This window comes from Molothrus aeneus, chromosome 5 (genome assembly GCF_037042795.1).
Source record: "Molothrus aeneus isolate 106 chromosome 5, BPBGC_Maene_1.0, whole genome shotgun sequence".
Classification (NCBI taxonomy): Eukaryota; Metazoa; Chordata; class Aves; order Passeriformes; family Icteridae; genus Molothrus; species Molothrus aeneus.
The window spans coordinates 8,216,496-8,239,853 of record NC_089650.1 but is presented as its reverse complement, the minus strand read 5'-3'; the positions used below and the strand labels follow the sequence as shown (position 1 = coordinate 8,239,853).

Genomic DNA, 23,358 nt, shown 5'->3' with positions numbered 1-23,358 from the left:
CTAGTTCTGCACTTCCAAGAATATTAATAAGAGTCACCATAAATAGAAAAGGAAAGGGAGCTATTTCTTGCCTTCTGCAACACCCACCCCTCTGGGAAGGGGCTGCTTTCCTGGCATGTAAAATGCTGCCAAACACTCCTGGAGAGTTGTCCTGCTGCAAGGGATTGCTCACTTTGAGCAGTGGATTTCAGCTGCCGTTCCCAGGGACCCTCACCGTGCTCCACTGCTGTAAATGCCAAAGTGTGACACTACAGGACACGATAAGGCTGGGGCATCAGGCCATTAAAAAAGAAACCAAAAGCAAAAACAAAACAGCAGCAAAATGAAAAGAAACCCTGTAAATCTGCCTCTCTATTCAGTATCACCTGTGCAGGTGAGAGTTCACGACCATTCTGCCTTCCCAATGCCAAGCCCCAAGCATTGCTGCTCACATCTTCTATTCAAACTGGACACCAGTGCCAACCATAACTGGGACAGCATCGGGGGGAAAAAACCAACCAGCATTTCTTTTCATTCTGGGAATATGTTTCCTTTCAATCCCATAGCAGAAACAGTCCCAGGGCAGCTGCAATCAGCCACCTCCATGTCACAGAGAGGGTGCAAAGTAAAGCTGAGATCAGCCTGCACTGCCCAGACACCATGGTGGGAAGTGGGAATGAAGAATGAGCAATAAGGCAATTGGAGAAACAACACACTTGGAAAAGAGCCACACCAGGAGTTTTAATGCTGGAGCTGTGGAACATGGAGCATGTAGGAAGCTGAACAGGGTAACCAACCACCCATAAACCATGGAGTGCTCAGCCACAAGGCTGGCAATCAAAATACCCTCTGGCACTTGGGAACAGGAGGGATGTTACAGCAGTACCTGGGAAACTACTGGCACACAGTCTGAGAGAGGGGCTGGCTCATGCAACCAATGGGCCTGTGAAAACATGTATTTTTACACACACTTTAAAATTTTAAGGATATTTAAATATATTTAATTTAAAATACATATATTAAAAAAAAAGCAACAACAAAAACTCTTTTTCTCTCCCCTTCATCAGATCTTCACAAGAATTGCCCTGCAGGTAGGCTGGCACTTTAGCACCCTGTCAATGCATACAGTGACAAAAACAACGGAAACAACAAAGCAAACCTGCTCTGCTGGGCAGCACAGTGACCAGTGTGAGACACAAGGAGCACCAGAGGCAGCACAACGGGGGAGTGGCAACAGCAGAGTCAGGGGAAGGGCCAGAGCAGCTCAGGGCAGAGGAGAACCCCAGCTCCAGTGACTCGTCGTGCTCCCCAGCTTTTCCCAAGATCAGGTATCAAGAAGCTTAGCCTGTACCCAGAGCACACACCACCAGAAAGCAGAAAAGGGCAGCAGTGTCTGGTTTCAGGGGAGCACACCAGATTATTCACTGTTCATAGCACTAAATTTGTGACAGAAGTAACAGCTGGTACATTCACTAAAGATACCTGAGGCCTCCTCCAAGAGCGTTTGGCTTGGAAAAGGAAATTCACGCGCAGAAAGGTGATTCCAGTCACATCTCCAAGCTCCTGCGTCAGTCTTACCCTGAGCATCACTTGCATCTGAGCTGAAGCTGAAAGCAGCACGTGGAGCCAAGCCAACAAAGGAGCAATCAAGCAACAAACAGCAGCTCAAGAAGATGTGGCAGGACACATCTCCCCCTCAGCAAGAGGGCCAAAGACTTGTAGTTCCTGAAGGCAGTGACAATGTTTTAAATAAAACTGTAAACCATCATTCAAGGGCATTTACAGGGTGCATGCTTCTTACAGTACCCATAGGAGAGACTATCACCTGTGGAATGAAGGTGGTGGCATGTGAGCATTGGAAAAGGTTGGCCTTCACATTTCAGCTCTAATTTCTTTCTAGTTCAGTTAGGACACCTTCCACAACCTGCCCTTGCTGTTCCAGAAGCTCTGTGTGTGAGGCCCAGCAGCACAGCCACAAGTTTAAAGAGCACTGTTCCTAGGAACAAAGGTTTTCTCCCATTCCCAGCCCAGTGCCTTGGTGTTTTCTGGCAAATGAGGAAGGAACTGATTTGCAGCGCTCCTCCTGCAGCCTTCAGCTGGGAATACTATTGCTTTGCCCTCATTAGCACTGCAGGGAGCTGTGCTTTGATCTGATACTTAATGGCCTGAGGCCAAATGTCCACAAGCCTCAGAGAAGTGTCTTACAGGAGAGAGCATCTGCCTTGACATCCAGTATCAGGATCTTCCCACTGGCACAGGCTTCCAGCACAGCAGGGTGTGGGACACTCACGATCCCGTCTGGCAGACAGCTGAATGTCGCACATTTTAAACATCCAGACAGCATCATCTGGACAAAGAGGACAAAAATGGCTGCAGCCACTATTTAAAGCAGCTCAATATTCTTGTGTCTGATGGTGGGAGGCAGAGACACATTCCATGATGGACAATGAGGACCCACAAGGGCATGGCCATGACAAGCAGCTTTTCCTGGGTTAGGTCTCATGTAAGCTTTTAACAATCCAAGTCTAAATCATGGCAGGAAGCTTGAACAAGGATTGAATTCTGATGTTTTATCCTGGGCAATGCACAGCATATGCCTATGTACATACAACTGTGTAAAACCTCTGGGGTGGGAGCAGCAGGCAAGAAAACCTGCTGCCTTTGCTAAAAACCCTCCTGCTGAGTTCCCTGCCCTCCCTGAAGCAGTCAGTCCCACTTCCCAGGGCATCATTCCAGGGGGCTTCACCTCTACAGGACTCTGCATCTAGACAGTGTTCAGCAGGCCCTGGGATCCAGCCACCACTGTGGCTCAGATGCGCATCTAAGCTGGCTGCAGTCTGCATGACAAAAACTCACACTACATGACCTCTGGGATTACCACAAGAGAACAGCCTGTTGCTTCTTGCCACCAGGCAATAATTATTACAGTCAAAAACCTACTGCACTCTTACTTCCAAATGCTCAGAGACAACCTTTTGCTTAATAAATGCTCTTAAGTACTAAGAAGTATGGAAGCAAGTTGCCTTTGGCAAGTGCCCCTACCTTGTGCTGTACTGGAAGCTGGGTTGTCCCTGACTGTCCTCACTGCTGGAGCTGCACTCCTGACACACAACAGCCCCTGGGGTTCATGAGCTCTTCAGCCTTGGCTTGCCTGGCAGGAGGCAAGAACATCCCATTGCCTTTGGAGCAGTGGCTGAGAAGGGCCCTGTGGCTTCAGTGATTCAGCAGCATGCCACCACCAGCTCCTGGCACAAAGGGCAGCTAAATTAACACCAAGAGCCAGAGGACTTCTCGTGTCTCTCCCCTCCACCCTCAAGGACTTGAAGAAGCAGCTGCACCCCAGTGGTAAAAAAGACAGCACCAAGGTAACTCAAGTGTCCCAATAAAAAAAGACACCTTATGTCCAACTTTGAGATGCAAAGTGAGCAGGTTGGTACCAGTGCCTGTCAGAGGGACACAAAATGCCACCAGCTGGGGCATGGGGACATTGCCAGGGCAAGGGGGAGAGGAACAATAAGGTCTGCTTTACATTAACAGACATACATATCTAGAACAGTTACTCCTTTACAGCCTCATAAATTAGTGAGCCCATAGAAAGAGGAGCCTCAAGGACATGCCAAAACCCTGCCGTGCAAACCATGTTAATTATGATAATGGCCATATTTTAGTAAGCCAGTTCCTGGCTCCCACACTTTCACCTATAAAACACACATATTTTCAAGGCCAGGGGATCTCAGAAATACCTTCCAGCCATCTAATTGTCTAAACCCCAATGGCACAAAAAACGTGTTAGAGGGTTCGTCACACCCTATATCCCTTTGAATTTTTTTAGTAAAAAAATTAAATCAGATAAAAGGAAATTCCTCCTCTGTAAACCCCGACTAGTCACAGCAATGAAACAAATGTGTCTGCACGGACGGTGTAGTGGCAGAGGAGACAGGAGGGCAAGAGGAGGGAGCTGAGAGAAGGGTAAATCCTCTCCTCCTGGAGCTCCTGGATTCCTGGCTGTGCGGCTCCGGCAGCTGCCGCCGCTCTCCCTCCGCTGCCCTGGCACAGAGTCCGGCAGCAGCGCTGCCCGCTCCCAACGCTGCCGGTGCAGCCTGCTGGAAGCGCTTCTGTGAAGCCTGGAAGGTGAGGAGGGGGCGCTGCCGGAGCGCTACGACCTCAGCTCCCGGTCGGGTTTCATGGAGAAGGGCTCCAGGCGCTCCCCCTCCGGCAGGAGGCTGTTGAGCCGCTCCATCAGCGGCACCGTCTGGTCGATGCCCATCTGGATCCGCCGCAGGATGGCCGACATCTCGTTGACCTTCTGGATCTGCTCCGCGTACTTGGCGTACTTCTTCTGGCGCTCCTGCATGAGGCTGTACAGAGTTTCCACAGACAGGTCCATCTGTGGAAAAACAACGAGCACAGCAAGGTTCATTAGGCCAACTGTTGTCACAGACCTTTCAGCACACTGTCCTTCCCAAAAGCAAGCACCTTGGATGCTCCACTAACAGGAGGTAACAGGCAGGTACAGAGGAGCTCCTCACAAGGTACATAACCAGTCTGTCATGGAATGGGATGATTCATAGTTGTCTGCTAGGGAAGACATATGATGACCTCAGTTCTCCACCCAAACACCTAAATATCTGATCAGAAAATTCTTCATTTGCATGACTGAGCCAACAGGTGCTGCCAGGGTTTTCCCAATACACCAACAAACATCCTCCAAGTTATCTAAACCCAAGGGACCCGTGGCCTCTGCCTACACCTGAAGTATATTTTCACTGGAGATCCTTCATTTGCAGCATTAAGCTCTACCACAGTTGCCAGTGATAATTTTTCTCAGTTTAGCCAGGTTACTCTGCAACTAAGCCACAGCTGTTATTACCATCATCATCTGGAAAACTCCTGCCTTGAGAGAACCACAATGGATTGCTAGTGTCCCTAATTTCCCTGAAACCCAAAAATAAGAGTGTTATAAGTGACCCCAGGAGAGACATTAAGTAAATTAGCCATGCAATTAAACACAGTCAGTACCCAAACATGGCTTGAGCGTGATGACAATGACAGGAACTGCAGTGCTGTTCCTGCCATTGAGTGGTGAAGGCAGCCTTTATAATTCACAGCCCATTTTTCTGTTCAGCCAGACCTGCAATCTCCAGGCAGGATTCAGCCAGTACTTTACACACAAGCCCAGTCAGATGGTTTAAGCTGTAAACTATGCTAAGATACATATCCTTTACATATCCTAAGATGTGCACCACATGTTCCAAGAGCTCAGTAACAGGGCTGTTCCAAGCCCTCAAGTGCACACTCCAAGCTCAGTTACTTGGCTCCCTGCAGCTGTACTTAACAACCCCAGTGACTCCAGTGCACTGGCTCTTCCAGCTGGGATATCTTTGTGGAAAGCAGTCCCCTGGCTTGGCACTCAATACAAGCCCACAGTGGCTGGGAGTGAAGGGCAGGAGAGGACACACTCTGAGCAGTTTTAGCCCACTGCCACCTCTTCCCACTGTTTTCTCAAACCTTTCCCATCTAATTGATCCCAGAGGAAGGAGGTCACTGCTCATGATGAAGCAGCCTCAGGGAATCAATGCTGAGAACTTCTGGTCTAGCAAGAAGCACAGGTGCAAACAACATCCCTCTCCTGAACTGTATGACAGAATCAACCCATCTGATGAAGGACAGTGACTGTACCTGTTGTCATTATAGTGCAACATTTCTATTGCCATTACATTGCAAGGGTTCCATACTGCTAGAGTTTCGACCTCCTTGATGTTTCTTGTAGGCAGCTCCTCTGGGCACTGACCCTTCCTTGTCCTCACAGCAGCCAACTGACTCCAGTTCCCACCAATCCACTCTTCTATAACACTCTTCTGATTGGCTACAGGTGTGGCCTGTTAACATCAGGCCTGCTCCTAATCTTTAGTAATTAACCCAGCTGCAACTCTTTAGGGGATAAGATTACATTCTATACCACCTTCACTTACCCACACTGTATCCCCCTACAGGTACCTGTCACCCAGGACAACAACACACAGTTATCAGTGCAGTGCTAAGAAAACACAAGGTGCTGACCTGACCTGAGTTACACAGCACTGAGCAGGCAGGTTCAACCCTGACCCCATGTCCAGTGCTCTGGGTCTGTAGGGGAGAACCTGCAAGCAGGGAGGACTGGGTGAAAGTGGTACAACAGTGGAAGGCCCCACTGAGGAGGGAGAGCAGCAGAGAGAATTCTGCCATCCCACTGGTGGCAGCAGGGCTTGGCACTAGGGATAAACTGCTGTAGCTCGATGTGCTCACCAACGTCCCTTTGAAGCTCTGGGGAAGAGGTCAAGTCAAAAACAGGCAAGAAAGTATTTTATTGAGAAACCTAAGCTACAAACAGCATTGAAAAAAACCACACAAGTTTCTGCTGAACTGTCACAGGGATTAGGGGGCATTTTCCCCCATCCCCTCCATCAGAGCTGCATAAGGTACCAATTGACCTTTTATTTTGCCTGCATTTTCTACTGCTCTCAGGCTGAATTCCTCCTCTTTGCCTCTGTGCTTTCCTGTGAATTCCCTCCTCCATGCCTTCATGCACGGGACAAAATAAAAACCAGCAGAGCAGGAAACTCCAAATAGAGTGGAAACAATTTAAGCCTACACAGGGGTTTCTATTAAAACCACAGCTTAATAATTTAGTAGCTTGGCGCTAGCTCTGTAAAGAGCAGTGTGTAAAAAGCAGACCACCACCAACCAATGAGTTCAATCCAGTGCCTAAAAACATCCAACCTAATGAGAGACAGTGGCCTGGAGGGGCAGCCAGTGGGAAAGCTGCCAAAAGCCAGCATGCCTCATTAAGTGGACCAGCACGGGGACCAAGACAGAAACCTCCTCTGGTTCTGAAGTTCTCCTCCACTGGCAGGTTCTCCACATGGCCTCACAGCACTGTACAAGAAGCAAAGCTGGCACCCACCAAGCTTCCAAGCAAAAAACACACAAGGCCCCTCTTTCTCTCCATTCCAATTATTTCCATCTGCTGCCTTTAGGCTCCTTGTGTAAGTAAGTATGAGTAATATCCACTTACTGATGGGGAACAAGGGGAGAAGCTGATACTGACCTGCAGTAGGAAGGAGAAATGCAAAGTGGCCTCCAAGCACTTTGCTACCTTTGGACACATTCACAAGAGCCATAAAAAAAGCTGCCTCACAAGAAAGAGAAAGGGTGGAAGTGAGTGTTTCCTTACACCTACCATCCAAGTCTGCCTGCTGAGGGAGGCCACAGCAGCTGCACAGCCTGAGACACAACAGGGAGAACTGAAATGGAGCAATTGTGAGGAAAGGTCAATTTTTACTCAGTCTGAACCTGGTCTTTTTAACTATTAAAAAAAAAAAAGAAAGGAAGCTACATGTTAATTCCTGGAGATAAATGCCAATGTTTCTCTCAGCTTTCCTTGAAGCAGGCCTAAGTACACACTTACATCCTTCCTACCTCCTCCCCCTCCAAGTGAGCTCCTCCAGTGCCAGACCTTGTGCTTTTATCTCTCCTGGCATGCAGTCCCATTCCTCTGGCACTCAGATGGGGCTTTCAGGTTCTGAGGGTCAGCTCTATTTACCCACCACAGAGACTAACACTGGCCTGCAGGAATCCATAATGAGCAGGAAATACACATAAGAATGCACCTCATTCCTATCTATTTAATTCCATACCTCATACAGTAGCAATAAAAAACACCTGGAAAAGGGGAGCTGAAGGAGAGTCTGGTCCCTTGCCTACAGCCAAGGCAGTCCAAGACACCCTTGAGGGTCAGTGAGTGAAGTTGCCTTCTCTGAACAGTTCCACATCCCTGCCACAAAGCCCTGCCAACATTCTCATGTGGAAAACATTCAACTCTCAGCCTTCTTGCCCATCCCAGACTGTGAAGCTCTCTGGGAAGCCCAGCAAGACACCCCAGAGCCAGCAGTTCTTCACAGTCCTAAAACCATCTGAGAGAGTTTATTTGAGCCATTGTTTCTGCTCTGGTTGCTCCAAGCTTCCTACCATGCCAGGCCACCAGAGCTGCAGACAACTGAACCCTACTGCCCTGAACCCATCAAATGTGACAGATGTGAAGCAGCAGCTTTGTCACCAGCCCCTGACAACCAATCTGTCCTTCAAACATGACCACTCAGTAAGCTACAAACATCCCCAGCTTAGTGGTATACGAGTTTCTGGAGAGTTAAAAGATTGGACTTGAAGCCTGTTAAGAAGTGACAGAACAAAGCAGAGGGCAGAGCCCAGCATGTGATGTCAGAATCTTAATTTTCATCAAACCAAGAGGTTCTGCCCCATCTGGAGTGGAGAAAAAAAAGGATGTGCTCTCAATGAAGGGGTGAGAGTTCCTAATGCAAATGTTATTTCTTCCCAGAAATCATTCCTCCTGTCAAAGCAGTAAACCTGAGGCTGGACATGCCCAGAGTAGAAGACAGGATCTTTCTCCCCTTCCTACATCAAAAAGGATGGAGGTGTTTCTTCAGTTTTTCTTTCAGAAGGACAGGTCCATAAAAATAGACAAGCCTAAAACTCACCCTCCAGCATGGCACACTTTTTTTGTACAGCCAGTTACATTCAGAATTTGTGTCTGTTTCTGTTTCAAAGCTCATGCCTCCCCTGTGGATTATCATCAGCAGGACACTAATTTGTGCCTCAGCTTCACATTTAAACATGAAATGACATCTACTGGGCTTTTCTATCATCAAATGAAAACAGATTAATAATTACTTCCAACAACACTGCAAGATGGATATTTCCTCACTTAAAAGGGCCCCAGCACAGCCCCTCCTACTACACCATTCACATTGTCAGCCCTGAGTCTCCTCTGCATTACACAGGCCCATTTGTAACACCACACTGGTGAAACACAAAAACAACTGAGGATACTGTCAGACATCTTGCACACCATAAATTCTTGCATTCATTTAAAAATTCTTCTTGGCCCACACTGCCAAGCAGAATAAAGACATTAATTTAGCCCACAAAAAGACTGAGGTCAGCACTGGCCAATGCCCAATTCTTTTCAAGAGACCACACTGAAAACAAACCAGTGCCCATATATATAAAACACACACACAAATATATATATACACACTTCTTACCTGGCATGGTTTTACAGTACCCCTGTCATGGGCACATGAGTGTCTTAAGCTCTCAGAAACAGAGGTCATATCTTGTTAGGTCAATGACTGAGAGACTGAAAACTGCAGCTAGACACATGGTTGCAGAGCATGCAAATGCAACCAGAAGTTCATTAAACTTGGAATCAAATTTCTAGAGAGGCACTGCTGACATTCATAACAAAACAAATACATCTCATAAGAGGATGTTCAGACATTCCCAGCTTCTCCAGTCCCTCCTAAAATACCCAAAAGTCAAGAAGATGTTTTTGTTTCCCCCCACATTTAGTAACAGCCTTCAAGAGCTCATCCAGACATGCATGTGTCCTTCTGTCCCAACAATTTCCTCTCAGCTGGAAATCCATCCTATGGATTTCCCCTATGGCTGCCTCTCCAAAACACACAGCTCTTAAGGTGCAGTCCTTATTCCAGAAAGTTCTTTTTCTAGAAGAGCACTCTGAGCACAAGCAGCCTTTCCTTCCCATTGTCAGGTGCTTGACTGGGGTTAAAGGAACATTTTCCTGCAGCTGCACACAAGCCACATCAGAAGGCAGCAGGCAGGAATATGACTGCATGGAATATTAGTCACCCTGTGCTGGTGTGAAAATACTTTTCAATCAACACACTTCAGACTGAAGACAGCTCCTCTTTCTCTACTGCCTGAAAACAAATGTGCTCAATGAATGGATTTTTTTTCTCTTCCCCTTTCTCTTTGATAATGTCACGCAAAGTCAGCACAACAGATCACAATGACTTCCTGATGGTTGGGAGCATCCCCTGTTTCTCCCACCCAGCACACACTGGGAAGTGACAACCTGTCTGGGCAGCTTCTGTGCCAGGCTACAGAACAGAGATGTCCAGCCACAGACCCCAGCTTCAGCTCTCATGGAGCTGTACCCTTCCTCTGCCCCACTGCCACATAAACAACTATAGTTTGTGTTTAGGATTTCCTTATCTAAGATCAAAAGCACTGCCAAAATATTCCTTTTGCTCCCTCTGTGATCTGTCATTTCTGTAAATAGTTGCCAAGGGTTATTCTGTCTAAGCATTGCACAGATCACAGTCAAGCTAGAGAACGAAGAGTAACCATTTTAAGTGGCTCTGGAAATGAATTATAGCAATATTAATAGGTACATCAGGGCCCTTACTCCTAAAGATCTAAATTAAATCCATGTTTAGTCCCTTAGTTCTACAGTAGATATGTGAAAACATGTATCAACATAAGCTGCTGCACCTGTAAATCTGATTATTCTGGGAGGCCTTGGGACACACAAAAGCATTCAGAATTCAAAGAATAAGAAGGCTTGTTCTTGAAATAAGCTTTTCCACCTTTATGTCAGTCTTTCCCTACCTCTTGTGTTATCAGACAGGGGGTGTTTGTCACTCCCACAGCTCCCAGTCTTCCCAGCCTCTCTCTTCAGTGGTTTGGTGTTCTGGCCCATGAGCTGGCCTGGCTACCAGCCTGACAGTCACAAACCAGCAGGGTCACACGGCTAAAAGCACCATCTCTCCCCCTGCATGTGATCCTGGCTTCAAACCCAGTGTTTGCTGTGGCTCTATCAGACTTTAATGCACAAGATCCCTGAAAAAGCAGAAAGGAAAAAATGCCAAAGACCCAATTTTACTAGTAAGCCTTCTAAACTGTCACCAAGAAAAAGGTCCTAGTAATTTCTAGCTCATTGTCTCTGTTCTACAATAGCAGCAAATGACAGCTCTATAAAGGTGTTTGTATTAATCAATCTACATCCATCTAAGAACTCACCTCTAAAATTTATCATGGCTAAAAATGCTAAGTTACATCCTGAGCATTAGAAATGCTTCCATACCTATTCTAAATAACCAAGTTTAAGAAAAATAAATACAAATGGCCCACCCAAAGAAGATTATTGCACCTGTGTGTGCAATATTCTCACAAAACCTCTCTTTTGTGGAATAGAATTCCACAGTAATTAATAACACATTCCTGATCTGTCTTCAATCAGCTGTTCCTGGAATAGAAAAAATATGTATCTGTTACAGATCTATTGCCTAAAGGACAACTTGCACAACTCTTATTTCAGGCTACCTAATAATTCTGCTAGAAAACACAACCTTCCATCTCCTCATTTCCTGATTTTATGCTGCTGACACACTATTTGAATATTATAAATGTTATTTACATTATTTATTATAAATGTTATGTAGGGGGTTATTTTATAATAAATTTCAGTTTTGTATACTTTCAGCATGTCACAATGACTAGCTTTAAGCAAGTCGATTTTCCCATCACAAGTAAGCTTTGATTTGAAAAGAGATGCCCACTATCATTAATGAGATGTTTCTCAGAAAACACCACCGTTCTCATTTCAGAGTGAAAATAGTCAGCACCATTACATTTGCAAGCCATCTGCTATTTATTCTCAGCTTCACAGATGGGACCTGATAGCTGTAGGTCTTCTTTTCCACAGAAGTCTTACAGAAGGGAATGATATTGCTGTGTTTAGTCAGGGTTGGACACACTAAAAGAAAATTATATTTAAGTAGAAAATGCTCTTAAATCTGTTCACACAGAATGGAAAGGAGCTGAGCTTTAACTATTTCCAACTGTGTGTGAAGTGCTAAAAGGATTATCTAGGACTCCCTCTTTTTTCTCTGGGGAACTGCAGACAAAGCTGGGTTCACACACCCTGACACATTCACCCTGCCAGTGCAACACCTCTGGGTGCATCAGACCTCCCTCCATGTGCTCTGCATGCCTTGGAGACATGCAAGAAGGCTGCAGTGTCAGATGAGCATGGACATGAGCCCAGCAGTCAGGATTTGGGGATTTCTGGACACCTGAGAGCCCTGATGAAGCTTTTGCTCTTCTCCTGACAGCTGCATTTCTCAATGAAAGCCCAAATCAACTTCCCTTCACCAGGGAAACTCAAAGGCATGTCAGTTCTAACAAAGTCAGTCACTGATAACCTGAAAAACTCCTGAAATATTTACTTGTAGCTCTTCCTTCCATGTTTGAAAAGCACATGAAATGAGCCAAGCACACCCCATTATGTTAAGGGGAGGATCTACTCCTTCATTCCCAGAAGAGAGACTTCCAAGGCTGACTCCACCATAACTTCCACACTGCTGAAGCTCAGACATCCCAGCAATTTTCTGGAGGTCCCAACATCTGGACAGTAAATCTTTGGCTTCAGGAAAGCCTCAAGGAAATCTTGAGCCCTGTATATCATTTACAGATCAAGCTCTTCTGAGGCTATAGACTGTTGTTCAAAATACAGTAGCAAGAGTACAAACCATCAGAGATCAGTGATTCACACAAAAGTTCATTGTGGCAGTAGTGTCACCTCTGATGCACTCTGAGCATTCATTTTTATTGTATTCAGCTGCAGTGGCCCCAAGATTCCCAGGAAGCTGAGTATTTCTTTCCTCTTTTTTATGTCTGCTAATGAATCTCTAGAATAAATTGATCAAATGCAAGAAGGCATTTGAAAATTTGTACTACAGTCTGGTAGAAGAACTTGTAATTGAAAAATAAGTACTTCTGTTTCTGTGTAGTCTTATGTCAGGCATAGGGAAGAATTAAATTCTCTAGACTGGATAAAGCAAAAGGAAAAGCTATGACCCCAGAATCCTTTCTGATGTTAAAAACTCCTATAAATTCTTTACCATATACTGCTGTTATGTTGATTTCTTTTACAACTGCTACCTGAGCCTCTTTTTCAGCTGGAACTCATCTGATTGGGGATTTTATCTTTCAGACAATTTGCAGCAAGTCCAACAGCCACTCTTCAAATGCATCACTTGCTGTTCCAGGTTAAAAAAAAAAAAAAAAAAAGTTTAAAAGGTTTATTTTTTGTCCAGTTCACTACAGTTTTGGCACAGTTCATACATGTGATTACAGGGAATTCTACTATATTATAGTTCAGCATTTTATCCAGGCTTCTAGAGGTAGACGACACATCCAGTCAGGAGCAATGCCCACAGGAATTAATTAATAGTAAATCATATGTTTCATACCTCAGAGCAGTGTTGCAATAATGGCAAATAAATGTTCTCATGTAGAGGCATTCATGCCCCAGTGGCACAGCAACATTTAGGAAACCCTTCCCTTCATAAAAAGCAAGATGGGCAGATTACTTGCACTAAGGTTTTGTAATGCTTTCAACATGAAGTCATCTCTACAGATCACATCAGAATATTGCCACAATGCTCATTATGGGATTGCCAACACAAGGCCCACCCTGCTCCCCCAAGAACCAATCACCATCTAAATGTCATCAGTGCAGCTCCAAATATTTGCAAGTAAGGCTGGCTAACCTGTCTAAAACAAAGATTAAAGTGCTGAAAAGCTTCTAGCCAACATTCCTGGCACCTCCACACCCCAGCCCAATTCTCACCTAAGGGCAGAGTTGACACCTTGAAAATTTCAATTCAACACTGCAAGAGGACATAATAGCTAAGAATGAAACTTGTGAATTGGCTTTTCCTATATCAACACAACCCTTCAGGGAGAGAGAAGGCCATTTTTAGTCTACATTAATGCCAAACTGATTCAGAAAGAGAAATCTTTCTAAAGACTTCTGTCATCATTTGACTAAGCCGAATGAGCAAAGCTTTTCCAGTTTCCTTCCCGAGGTTCTCAACTCCCTTTCCTTGTGTTTGAGCATTATGAGAGCTGCACAGTGTGTCAGGTGAGATCCCTCAGCTTTGTGCAAGACAGTCAGCATCCTCTCCTTTCTCCTGCAAGTGCAAGCTGGGATGCACCCCAGGTTGATACTTGCTTTCTTCCCATCTCAAACCCCTTTAATGCCCAAATCCACCATCAAGTCTGCTAGCTCTATAATGAAATCTAGCACTTCGTATTCCTATTTGAAGTTTTACAAACTTGAGGCAGGGGGTTGTTGGAGAGTTTTTCCACCTGGGAAAACAAGGCTAGAATAAGAAATGCAGTTTGCTAGTTTAAGTAAGCTGTGAGAAGGAAGTGAATTATGTTCCTTCTGGTACCTGATGAACATAAACTCCATGCACTAATCCCAATGAAAGTCTTACTAAAAGGCTTTGCATGCTAAACTTGGGATCTTCAGTGACAGTCTCTTAAGCACTTAAACTCTATAATAATACAAACCTTTCCGACTGCTAGATGCTTGTTCAAGCTTAATTTTCTTCCTTGGAAATTCAGTTGTGGAAAGGATTCCAGTTTAGATCTTTTCTCAAAAGTCCATAAAGCACAAGACAAGGGAACATGCTGGAACTGATTACACACATATATTCTAGGAGCAAGGGACTGGTCTTTTTTATGACACCAGACAAAGCAGTGCATGTCAGCAAAACAGATTTCAGACTGCCACCAGTGCAAACAATCTTTCCTCTTCCTTAATAACTGCTAGATCCCTTCATAAAGTTCAGGTACAGCAGAGCACTGGCCATCTGCCTCAGGCATACACTTCTAGACATTAATTCTCTATATTAAATAACAACTGTGAAGCCTTTTCAAGAGCATTTTCACATTTTGGTGCTGGCTGGTTAAGACACCACCCCACCACTTAGGTATTCAAGCTACTTGCACAGCAGACTGGAGAAAAATGAGCAAGATCAACTAAAGGACATGAAGATTAACATGTTTCCAGCTTAATAATCCTGTGCACTTATTTCTGCATGATGGTGCCTGTTGAGATTCCAGTCTTTATAAACAACACTTCATTGCTGATGAGAGGAGACATAAAGAGCTGGATAGATTGCCACAGTCCTCATCCATCAACTTCCAAGATGCCAAAGACTAAATTTAAGGTATTTATTTCTTACAGAACACAACGTTCCCCAATTTTTTCTAAAGGGCAGTGTGGCATTAAATCCCTTGAAAATACAAGTGGCATTTCAACCAAGGTTCTTCCCCTTTTCAGAAATATTATAGCACAAGGGATCTCAGACCCCTTTCCCTGGATTTGAGGCATTGGTAATTTAAGTCTGTGAACCAAAAGGCTCAATTTTGCTTGCAAGTTAACACAGCCTCATCTAGAACATCTTTATATGTAGTGTCAACATTAAACACATCTCCATTTTCACTTTGGCCAGGCTTCTTCCAAAAGGCTTAGTTTTGATTCCCTGAGCCCTCCCCTTTAATGAGCTGAAAGGTACCTTCATGGGCTGGTCCATATGAGCCTTTAAACAAAGGCCTGAAGCTGAAGATGCATTCTGGACTTAGTAAAGCCACTCATCTTTTCCTGGCCTAATTCAGCTTAGTCAGAAGTTCTCAGGGCACATCTGCTGAAAACAGATTTCACAAACAGTCTTGGAAATTCAGACCTGAAACCACCTACAGGGAAACGATAACTAAGAGGAAATGGCAATAAACACCTCACTCAGATGAGTCCTGAAACAAAACAAACCAAAGACCAGGCTAAAAACACCTCCCTGAAACTTGCTCTTCATTTGAGTCTATTCCCTGAAGGGACACAGCTCAGCTGTGACTGGAGCATGGGATGAATCCCAGGCACTTCAGATTTTTCTGCCCATGGAGGGATGGAGTTAGGAGAAGTGTCTGTGGTGTCTCACACAGTAGAAGCTCTGTGTGCTTACAGCAGATGAGCACCTTGAGTCTCACTGCAGCCGTGGCTGACACAGTCCCCAGCCAGGCAATGTCCAGCCAAAGTTTCTGGCCCAGATCTCATTCATTCCTGGTGGTGGAACAGCTTCCTGCACTTAGGACAGCTTTCCCCTTTACCACCACCTTAAGGGACCTTGCCCTTCAATTTCCAGCAGGAACATCAGACTGCTACAAGCTGTCCCTACCACAGCCAGCCCTCCCAAAGAATTTACAGGCATGAAAGAAGCCATAATGCCTGCCTGGACAAGATTCATTTAACTATCACTAATATAAAAGCAATATTTTTTATATTTAAAAATGTGGGGGGTTTCCCCCAACTCCCACCCATAGATGCGTGCCAGCTTAGACTGAAACATTTGAAATTTCACCTTGTATTGTAAAAACTGCTCTGTTTTCAAAATTACTGGCAGTCTGGGATTCTTGTGGTAATAATAAAAGCTACAAATAACACTACATCAACATTTGTTTTCAAGGCAAAGCATCAGAGCCCTCCCACTAACCCATTTTCAAATACATCTTAAGCACGGAGTATGTAGGAATTACATTTGCCTTTAAGGGTACATCAAATACTTCAAAAGCACAACCCCATTGACAATGCTGGAGGTCTAGTAAGAAATGCTGAAGATCTTTTCACTCAGAGCTTCTTTGAAAGGAGCTTAGAGGGCTTTCAGTTTCCTCTCTGCTTTCATAGAAAGAAGACAGGCCTCAATTTTCACGTGTGACAAGTAATTTTTATAAGCTTACCTTCAGATATTTTGTAAGATGTGATTTTTGAGAAGCTTAGTACATTGTGCACACAATAATCCTTTTTTAAGGCACTGAAACTAGACTATTTTGAAGGCACAAAAAATCATGGACACTTTCTGAAAATTTAGCTCTGTTCCCCAGCTTTTCCCTATTCTACTTGTTTCCCATTCCCTGGTATTCACCATCCTCCATCACATGACTCTTGAAATTGTCTCCCTGGCACCCAAAACAGATATCCTCCCTTGTAAGGACGTAATGTAAAGTAGTCCTCTCCCCACTTATTTGCTGCTTTCCCCCCATTCAAACCTTTAGAGCTGGTCAACATTTGCCTTCAAACTAATCTTGTCAAAACCTCTGTTTTGCAGATCACAAAACTGGAGCAGACACTCCTGGCGAAGAGAGCCCATGTGGCTCTATCAAACCCACAGCAGCTGGAGCTCCTCAAAACTTCCAATGAGTTACAGTCCAAATCTGTAGTATTTTCCCTAAAAAGAAGCAAGCACGTCCTCCTTTTTTTTTTTCTTGACAGTGAAGACAAAACCTCTTGTCATAAGTAAATCACTGCCTCCCAAAAGCAAAACTCATCCTGGCATGAAAAAAGGCACCTGAGTCAATCACCTTCCATCCTCTCTTCAATTCTTCCCCCTTCAAGGAATCTCTTGGATAAATGGATTTCTGTTCAAGAGAGAACAGTCACAGCCACCTGGAAGCTGCACAGGGCTCTACATTTAGGAGCAGATATGGATCAGCCAACACTGCAAAGAAATTCTGGCTACGCTGGGAAATGGGACGGAGAGCAAAGCCAGACTGCACTGCTCCCTGAAGGCACAGATGGCTCTGCTCAGACCTGCAGTCACTGCCATGCAAGTAGGGTTTTTTTATTTAGCTCATTCTCTTTCCTATTCAGAACCATTGTAATTCAGACTGTGTGCTGATTTGTGCAAACCACCACAGTTAATTCTGAGTTATTGAGGGCCAATTAATTTACAGCACTACTTCTGGGTTTTGACAGAATCCAGGAAACTTCTTTCCTGGTGACACAGACAATGAACAAAAGATATTTGCTCTTGGACATTTTGTCAAGGAAAGACTAAAAAAATCCTGGCTGCAAGCAGTGTGAGTGCAGCATATTATATAGCAGGACTATTAGTACAGTTAGAGTCTGAGAAGTGAACAGACCTCAGACAAAAGGTAGGAAATCAGAGACTGAAGCTGACCAACATTTTGTAGAAAGTTAAAACCATCAGTCACTTGACAAATCTATTATCAGAAGGAAAACACTTCAGTATTTACAGGGTTAAAGAAAGGGAAAGGGAAGTACTGGCTACCAAAATGAAGATAAAAGAATTTACTGTCCCAGCTTGTGCACACATTCTGCTTTTCACAATACACTTGATTTTCTCTTTCATTTTCATGCTTTACTAAGGGTCAAAGTTTTGTGTACATGGCAAAACGAAATCATTGCTGACAAATGGGTGAAGCCAAAGGCAATTTCCTTTGTCTGCACTTGTAAGGAGAGACATCCCCTGCTCTGGTCCAGCTGCACCCTGGCTTGTCAACAACTGTCAGCAGTGGTTCAATTTAGTGCATCAAGGAGAGCCCAAACAATTTGGAAAGAATGATTTAAGCCAAGTGGGTCCCACCCAGATCCTCCAGAACACACATGTGGAACAGCCAAAGCAAGAAAAATATTTTAAAATTATTAGGAAAATGAAAAAAAAAAAAAAAAGGCAAAAAAAAAAAAACCCACCCCACAACCAAAAACAAACCTCAGCTGATTTTTCAGTTCTCAGACTTACAGAATCCCCCATTTCTCCATCACTTTATCAGAGGAGGCTGTTATAAAGAAGCTAGTGAGAATATCAGTATCACAATTTAATTTATTTTAGATGAAAGATAATCACAAGCCTTATGAACCAGAAGAAAACCATCATAGCTAATTTGAAAGGGACTCTGCCACTTGCCCTACAGAAGGCAGACCCAATTAATGAATATTGCTCTGGTGGTGTCTACCATGACTTTAAATCATGTCACTATTCCCTCTCACACTTTAACAGCCAAAAGAATTACAATCTTCTTGGATTAATGCAGTACACTGTCATTAGGCTGGCAATTAAATCCCATTTCTGAGATTGTGTGATCTGAGTCACCAACATCTGCAAATATCTTTACATCTTGTGTAATAGCTGGCCTCAGATCTTGATAGACCAAAGTAAAAAGGCCTTTTTAATGCTTCCCACATTATTTTGGACTTACAACTTCATGATGACAGCAGCTTCTCAAAACAGCACATGAATCAAATTTATTACCCAGTTTGTCATGTGGGATTTTCTTAACTCTAAGCCAATAGAGCAACAACAAATCAAGGTCAGTGTTTATACTTGGTGAATAAAAATTAACCACACGCTCAAAAACATTTTTTTGACACTGAAAAGGTATTTGGTCTCAAGGACTTTTGAGATATGCAGAATTCACCAGCTCTTCTACACATCTGGGAGTATCTGAGGAAACACCTCAAGCAACATTTCCCTGTCACACCAGACTCTTGATTTCAAAAAAATAAAAAATCTGGCAGTCATTCTACTGCTTCCAACATCAGTAGTCACACATGAGAAAGACAATCTCATTGCAGGATGCTCATCCCAGGAATTAATTCAACCCCAAACAGTATCATTCAATATTTAAACAGATCAGTGTTCCAAATGATGGTTTAGTGATAAAAGCAGTAGCACAGGAGACCTTTTTGCCATAGAGGTCAGAAATGAGATGGCATGTTATGGACTTTGAGAACAAATCCCCTGAAGTACTACCTTGTCCAGCCACAGAAGATGTTCAGATAACTGCTTCCTTCCTTAAATTAGAGCCTAACCATGGAGCACAATAAAATCTATACTGTGTCACAGACATGTTTTATGAAAAATCCTTTCCTTAGGATTTTTTCTCCTGAGAAGCTGAGAGGCCTCAGAAACAAAATGTAAACAATGATTATCTGCTGCTGTGGAATGCAACAGGTGCATCTGGGATTGGTCTCATGTGGTTGTTTCTAATTAATGGCCAATCACAGCCCAGCTGTCCAGACTGTCTCAGTCAGTCACAAGCCTTTGTAATCATTCTTTTTCTATTCTTAGCTAGCCTTCTGATGAAATCCTTTCTTCTATTCTTTTAGTATAGTTTTAATATAATATATATCATAAAATAATAAATCAGCCTTCTAAAACAAAGTCAACATTCTCATCTCTTCCCTCATCCTGGGACCCCTGTGAACACCACCACAATGCTGTACAGACCTAAATAAGGAATGCTACCTAAAACCTTCACTCATCTTTCACTTCTCGGAGAGCTGCTTGCAGCACCTGCCGTTCCCACAGAGGAGCAGCCGCTGTTCATGGCCAGCCCTCCTGGGGCACAGCCAGCCTGGCAGGAGCTGCAGAGCCAGCCCAGGCACTGAGCTCACAGGGCACAGCCACAGGGCTGCCTGCAGGAGCTGAAATGAGGGATGTGGGACTCCAGGCAGCTCTCCAAAATGCAGTTTATTGGATCCAAGAGGTTACAGCAGTCCAGGGAGGGTCATGGGTGACAGAGCCTGTGCCTGTAGCTGTCAGCTCCAGCTGCAGGCAGGCCTGGAGACCCTTTGGTTTTGGTTACATTGCATTATACACTTCTCTTTGCTGAGCATCTTAATACAGTAGAACCGATCTATACCTTAACTTTTATCTATAGCCTATCATAACTACTATAATTACCATATCCATGTTACTATTCTCCAATCACTAAAAGTTAGTGCATTACAGTTCAAGCTAGAAGTTGTTTTTCAGTTTTCTTGCAGTGGAAAATTCTGAGACCTTTTTTCTGCTTGCTACTTTGCTGACTTGTTTGCCTGTGCCATCTTTCTGCTTGGTAAAAACATCTTGTTTGGGGTGGGTTTATCCTTTGCTCTAAGCCATAAAAACCCCTTCTAACCAACCTACCCTTTGCCTCCTTGGTTATCCAGTAAGACTGGCTCAGCACTTCTTTTCTTCTATATCAAAACTTGCTTCCATCTCTTCATCAGACTCTACATTTAAAAACCTTTCTGCTAAGCATACATATCTGTGAGACTTTCTTGTCAAACTTTCATCCTTCCCACAGTGCCATGCCGGGCACTGAGCTCACAGAGCAGCTCGTCCAGCACCACTCCCAGCCCTGCAGCACAGCCCCAGCCCCAGCCCCTGCCTGCCCTCACCTCCTTGATGCGTTTCACCAGCGCGTTCTGGTCGAAGGCCACGGCCTCGGCGCACTGGTGGAGGTGCTCCTGGTAGCGCAGGCACAGCTGCAGCACCTGCTGCGGGTCCAGCTTCTCCAGCTTGGTGTTGGTTGGAGATGTCTGCCCACTGAGGAGCCCTGCAGAGCAAAGAAGGCCCAGAGTTAATCTGACTGCTCATGCCGTTGGTTCAGCTGCGATCCAAGAGACAGCAGCGTGGCATTCACATTCTCTGAAAAATCCCTGCCTCCAGGATTTTTGTCCTGGGAAGCTAAGAAGGCTCTGACAAAAAGGAAAACAGTTTTATCTCATTTGCTTCTCCTCTGCTTTCTCACATATGGAATGTGGTTGGAGATTGTTTACCACAGGTGATTGTTTCATTGGTTTCTGCTGTGGGTTGTTTTCACTCATTGGCCAATCAGTGCCAAGCTGTGTCAGGACTCTGGAGAGAGTCACAAATTTTCATTACTATCTTTTTAGCCTTCTGTAAGTATCCTTTCTGTATTCTTTAGTATTCTTTAATATAATACAGTACCCTAAAATAATAAATTAGCCTTCTGAGAGCATGGAGTCAGATTCATCGTTCCTTCCTGCCATGGGGCACCCTGCAAATACAATACAGCAGAACAAACCCAGCGGACAAGATTTATGAGGAGTGATGAAAAGCTAATTCAGAATCATTTAAGGATGTTTTGAATTTACAGCAGTGCATAGAACAGTTTGCCACAGAGCTTGGTCCTCCCTGACAGAGCCTAAATGCAGATCCATCATGCACATCTCCTCGGTTTTCAGCAATATGCAAGTCCTGTTTTTTCTCCTCCACAAGCAATCCTAAACTGTGAAGAATGAGCCCTCTCCTAATTTATGTAAGACAGCAGAGGAAGGAGTTGAAATCTGCATTCTCAGAAGGGCACTGGAGTCATACTATTTTCACCAGACTCACACTGCCAAGACCAGAGCTCTAAAAATTCACTGGTCCCTCAAAATAAACCTGGGTAAACAAATGGCCCACCTTAAGGTAAATTATTAGGGGTCAATTGTCTGCATTTTGCCTACCTTGCCTTTTTTAAAGCTTCAGAACTCTTCTACCTTCTAAGGCCTTTCTTTACACTCTCAAAGACTAGCAATATACTTCTTTTTGTTTCTTTAGTGTGAAATTAAGATCCCTACCTACTTTCATGACCAGGTTTCACAAAAAAGCTCACCAAAAAAAAAAAGACATTGGACTTAAAAGTGGGACACTGGTTAATATCCAGAGGAGCAAAATTGCCCAGAGAAATTTCTCCTGCCCATTGTTTGTTGCCTACATAGTGCAACTTGAGAACGTCTGCTGAGCTCAAGCATGTGTGTGCCACACTGACCACCTTCCCCACAGCAGCTGGAAAAGATTTTCCTTCAGCATTAGCACAACTCTTTTCTTGTTGGGACACCATGTGTGACAAACTGCACATACACACAATGTGCTTTTCCCAAAACATCCATCAAGCTATGTAAACTGAATTCAGTGACTGCACGCATGTGCCCTCTGGGACTCTCATTTTACAGACAGGAAAAGACATTAAAACAGCAAATGTAAGCAAGTATCACACTAAGCAATTAAAAAGTAATAAATGCCAGTTATTTGGATTGGAAAAGCTCTTCTAAGAATGTACCTCAGTGGAAAATGGAAAGTATTTTGAATGGCCCCTGTGCCTATTGGAAGCTGCAACTGGTGACACTGAGTTCTAGCTAAAGCACAAGAACAAAATAGAAACCAAGAAGCAAGTCAGAAATATCTTATGAATATGAGCAAGTTAAACCTTTTTGAAAACATTTGCAGACCAAAATGAAAATAAAACTAGGACAGTAACTTCATCACATATGAAGAAGAATCAGGTTTACATTTTATCAACACTCAACGTCTTACTCTCCCTGGATGCTCGCAATTGCTCTCTACACAAAACCTCATCATAAGAGATTTAAAAAAAGGTAATTTTGTTTTACTGATTTGTCCACTACAATTGTGTAGCCTCAGTCAAGAGGTCAGAAGAGGAAACAAACCATTTAGTCTCAAAACCCTGTATTAGCAACAGTCAAGTTATTTTTTTTATTTTGGAAGGAATAATCTCAAACAAAATCTCAGATGAAGATCTTTCAAATCTATTTTCAGGTAAAGTACAAAACTGACAGGAACAAACCCACTGAATGAAATAAGACTTTTTAAAAATTGTTTATGTTTCATATTCTAGTGCTTCCTCAGTTCACAAATTGGGATCTTTTACAATATCATCTTGTCAGGATGAATGTTCAAATAATGTTGTCAACTTTTAATATGCTGAATGTTCACACAGGAATGAAGAGTTCACCATACACCTGAGGCACTTATCCTGTCTCTGCACTGATCAAATGCACGATGCTATCAGCCAACTAATTTTCTTTTATTACTAATCTCTCACCAACTTCAAGAGGAAAAAGAAAATTAGACAGTGTTTGAGCGATTTAATTAACATGAAGTATGTACTTTGGCCAACTTATGCTGCTTATGAGAATTTTGAAGTGGAACAGGCCAAGGGCTGTAAAATGAGCTAATAAAGAACATGCTACTTAAACTCATGTACTTACAGCCTTGCACAGGTTACATAATGCTAAAACAAAAATTAATAAACCTAAGCCTCTCATTTCCTATCCTGAAAAACACAAGCTCGAGCGAA

The 23,358-nt window shown here is 43.8% G+C and overlaps 1 protein-coding gene across 1 annotated transcript in view; it reads right to left on the bottom strand.

Moving 5' to 3' along the window:
• Positions 1-695: 695 nt before the first annotated feature.
• The window catches only part of BORCS5 (BLOC-1 related complex subunit 5), a 60,955-nt gene continuing 38,292 nt past the window's right edge, over positions 696-23,358 (bottom strand). Inside the window, exons 3-4 of the mRNA XM_066550279.1 lie at positions 20,651-20,808; positions 696-4,366 (exon numbers count right to left, since the gene is read on the bottom strand). Coding sequence (XP_066406376.1) covers positions 4,136-4,366; positions 20,651-20,808 — 389 coding nt within the window. The 3' untranslated portion in view covers positions 696-4,135. The remainder of the gene's footprint in view (positions 4,367-20,650; positions 20,809-23,358) is intronic.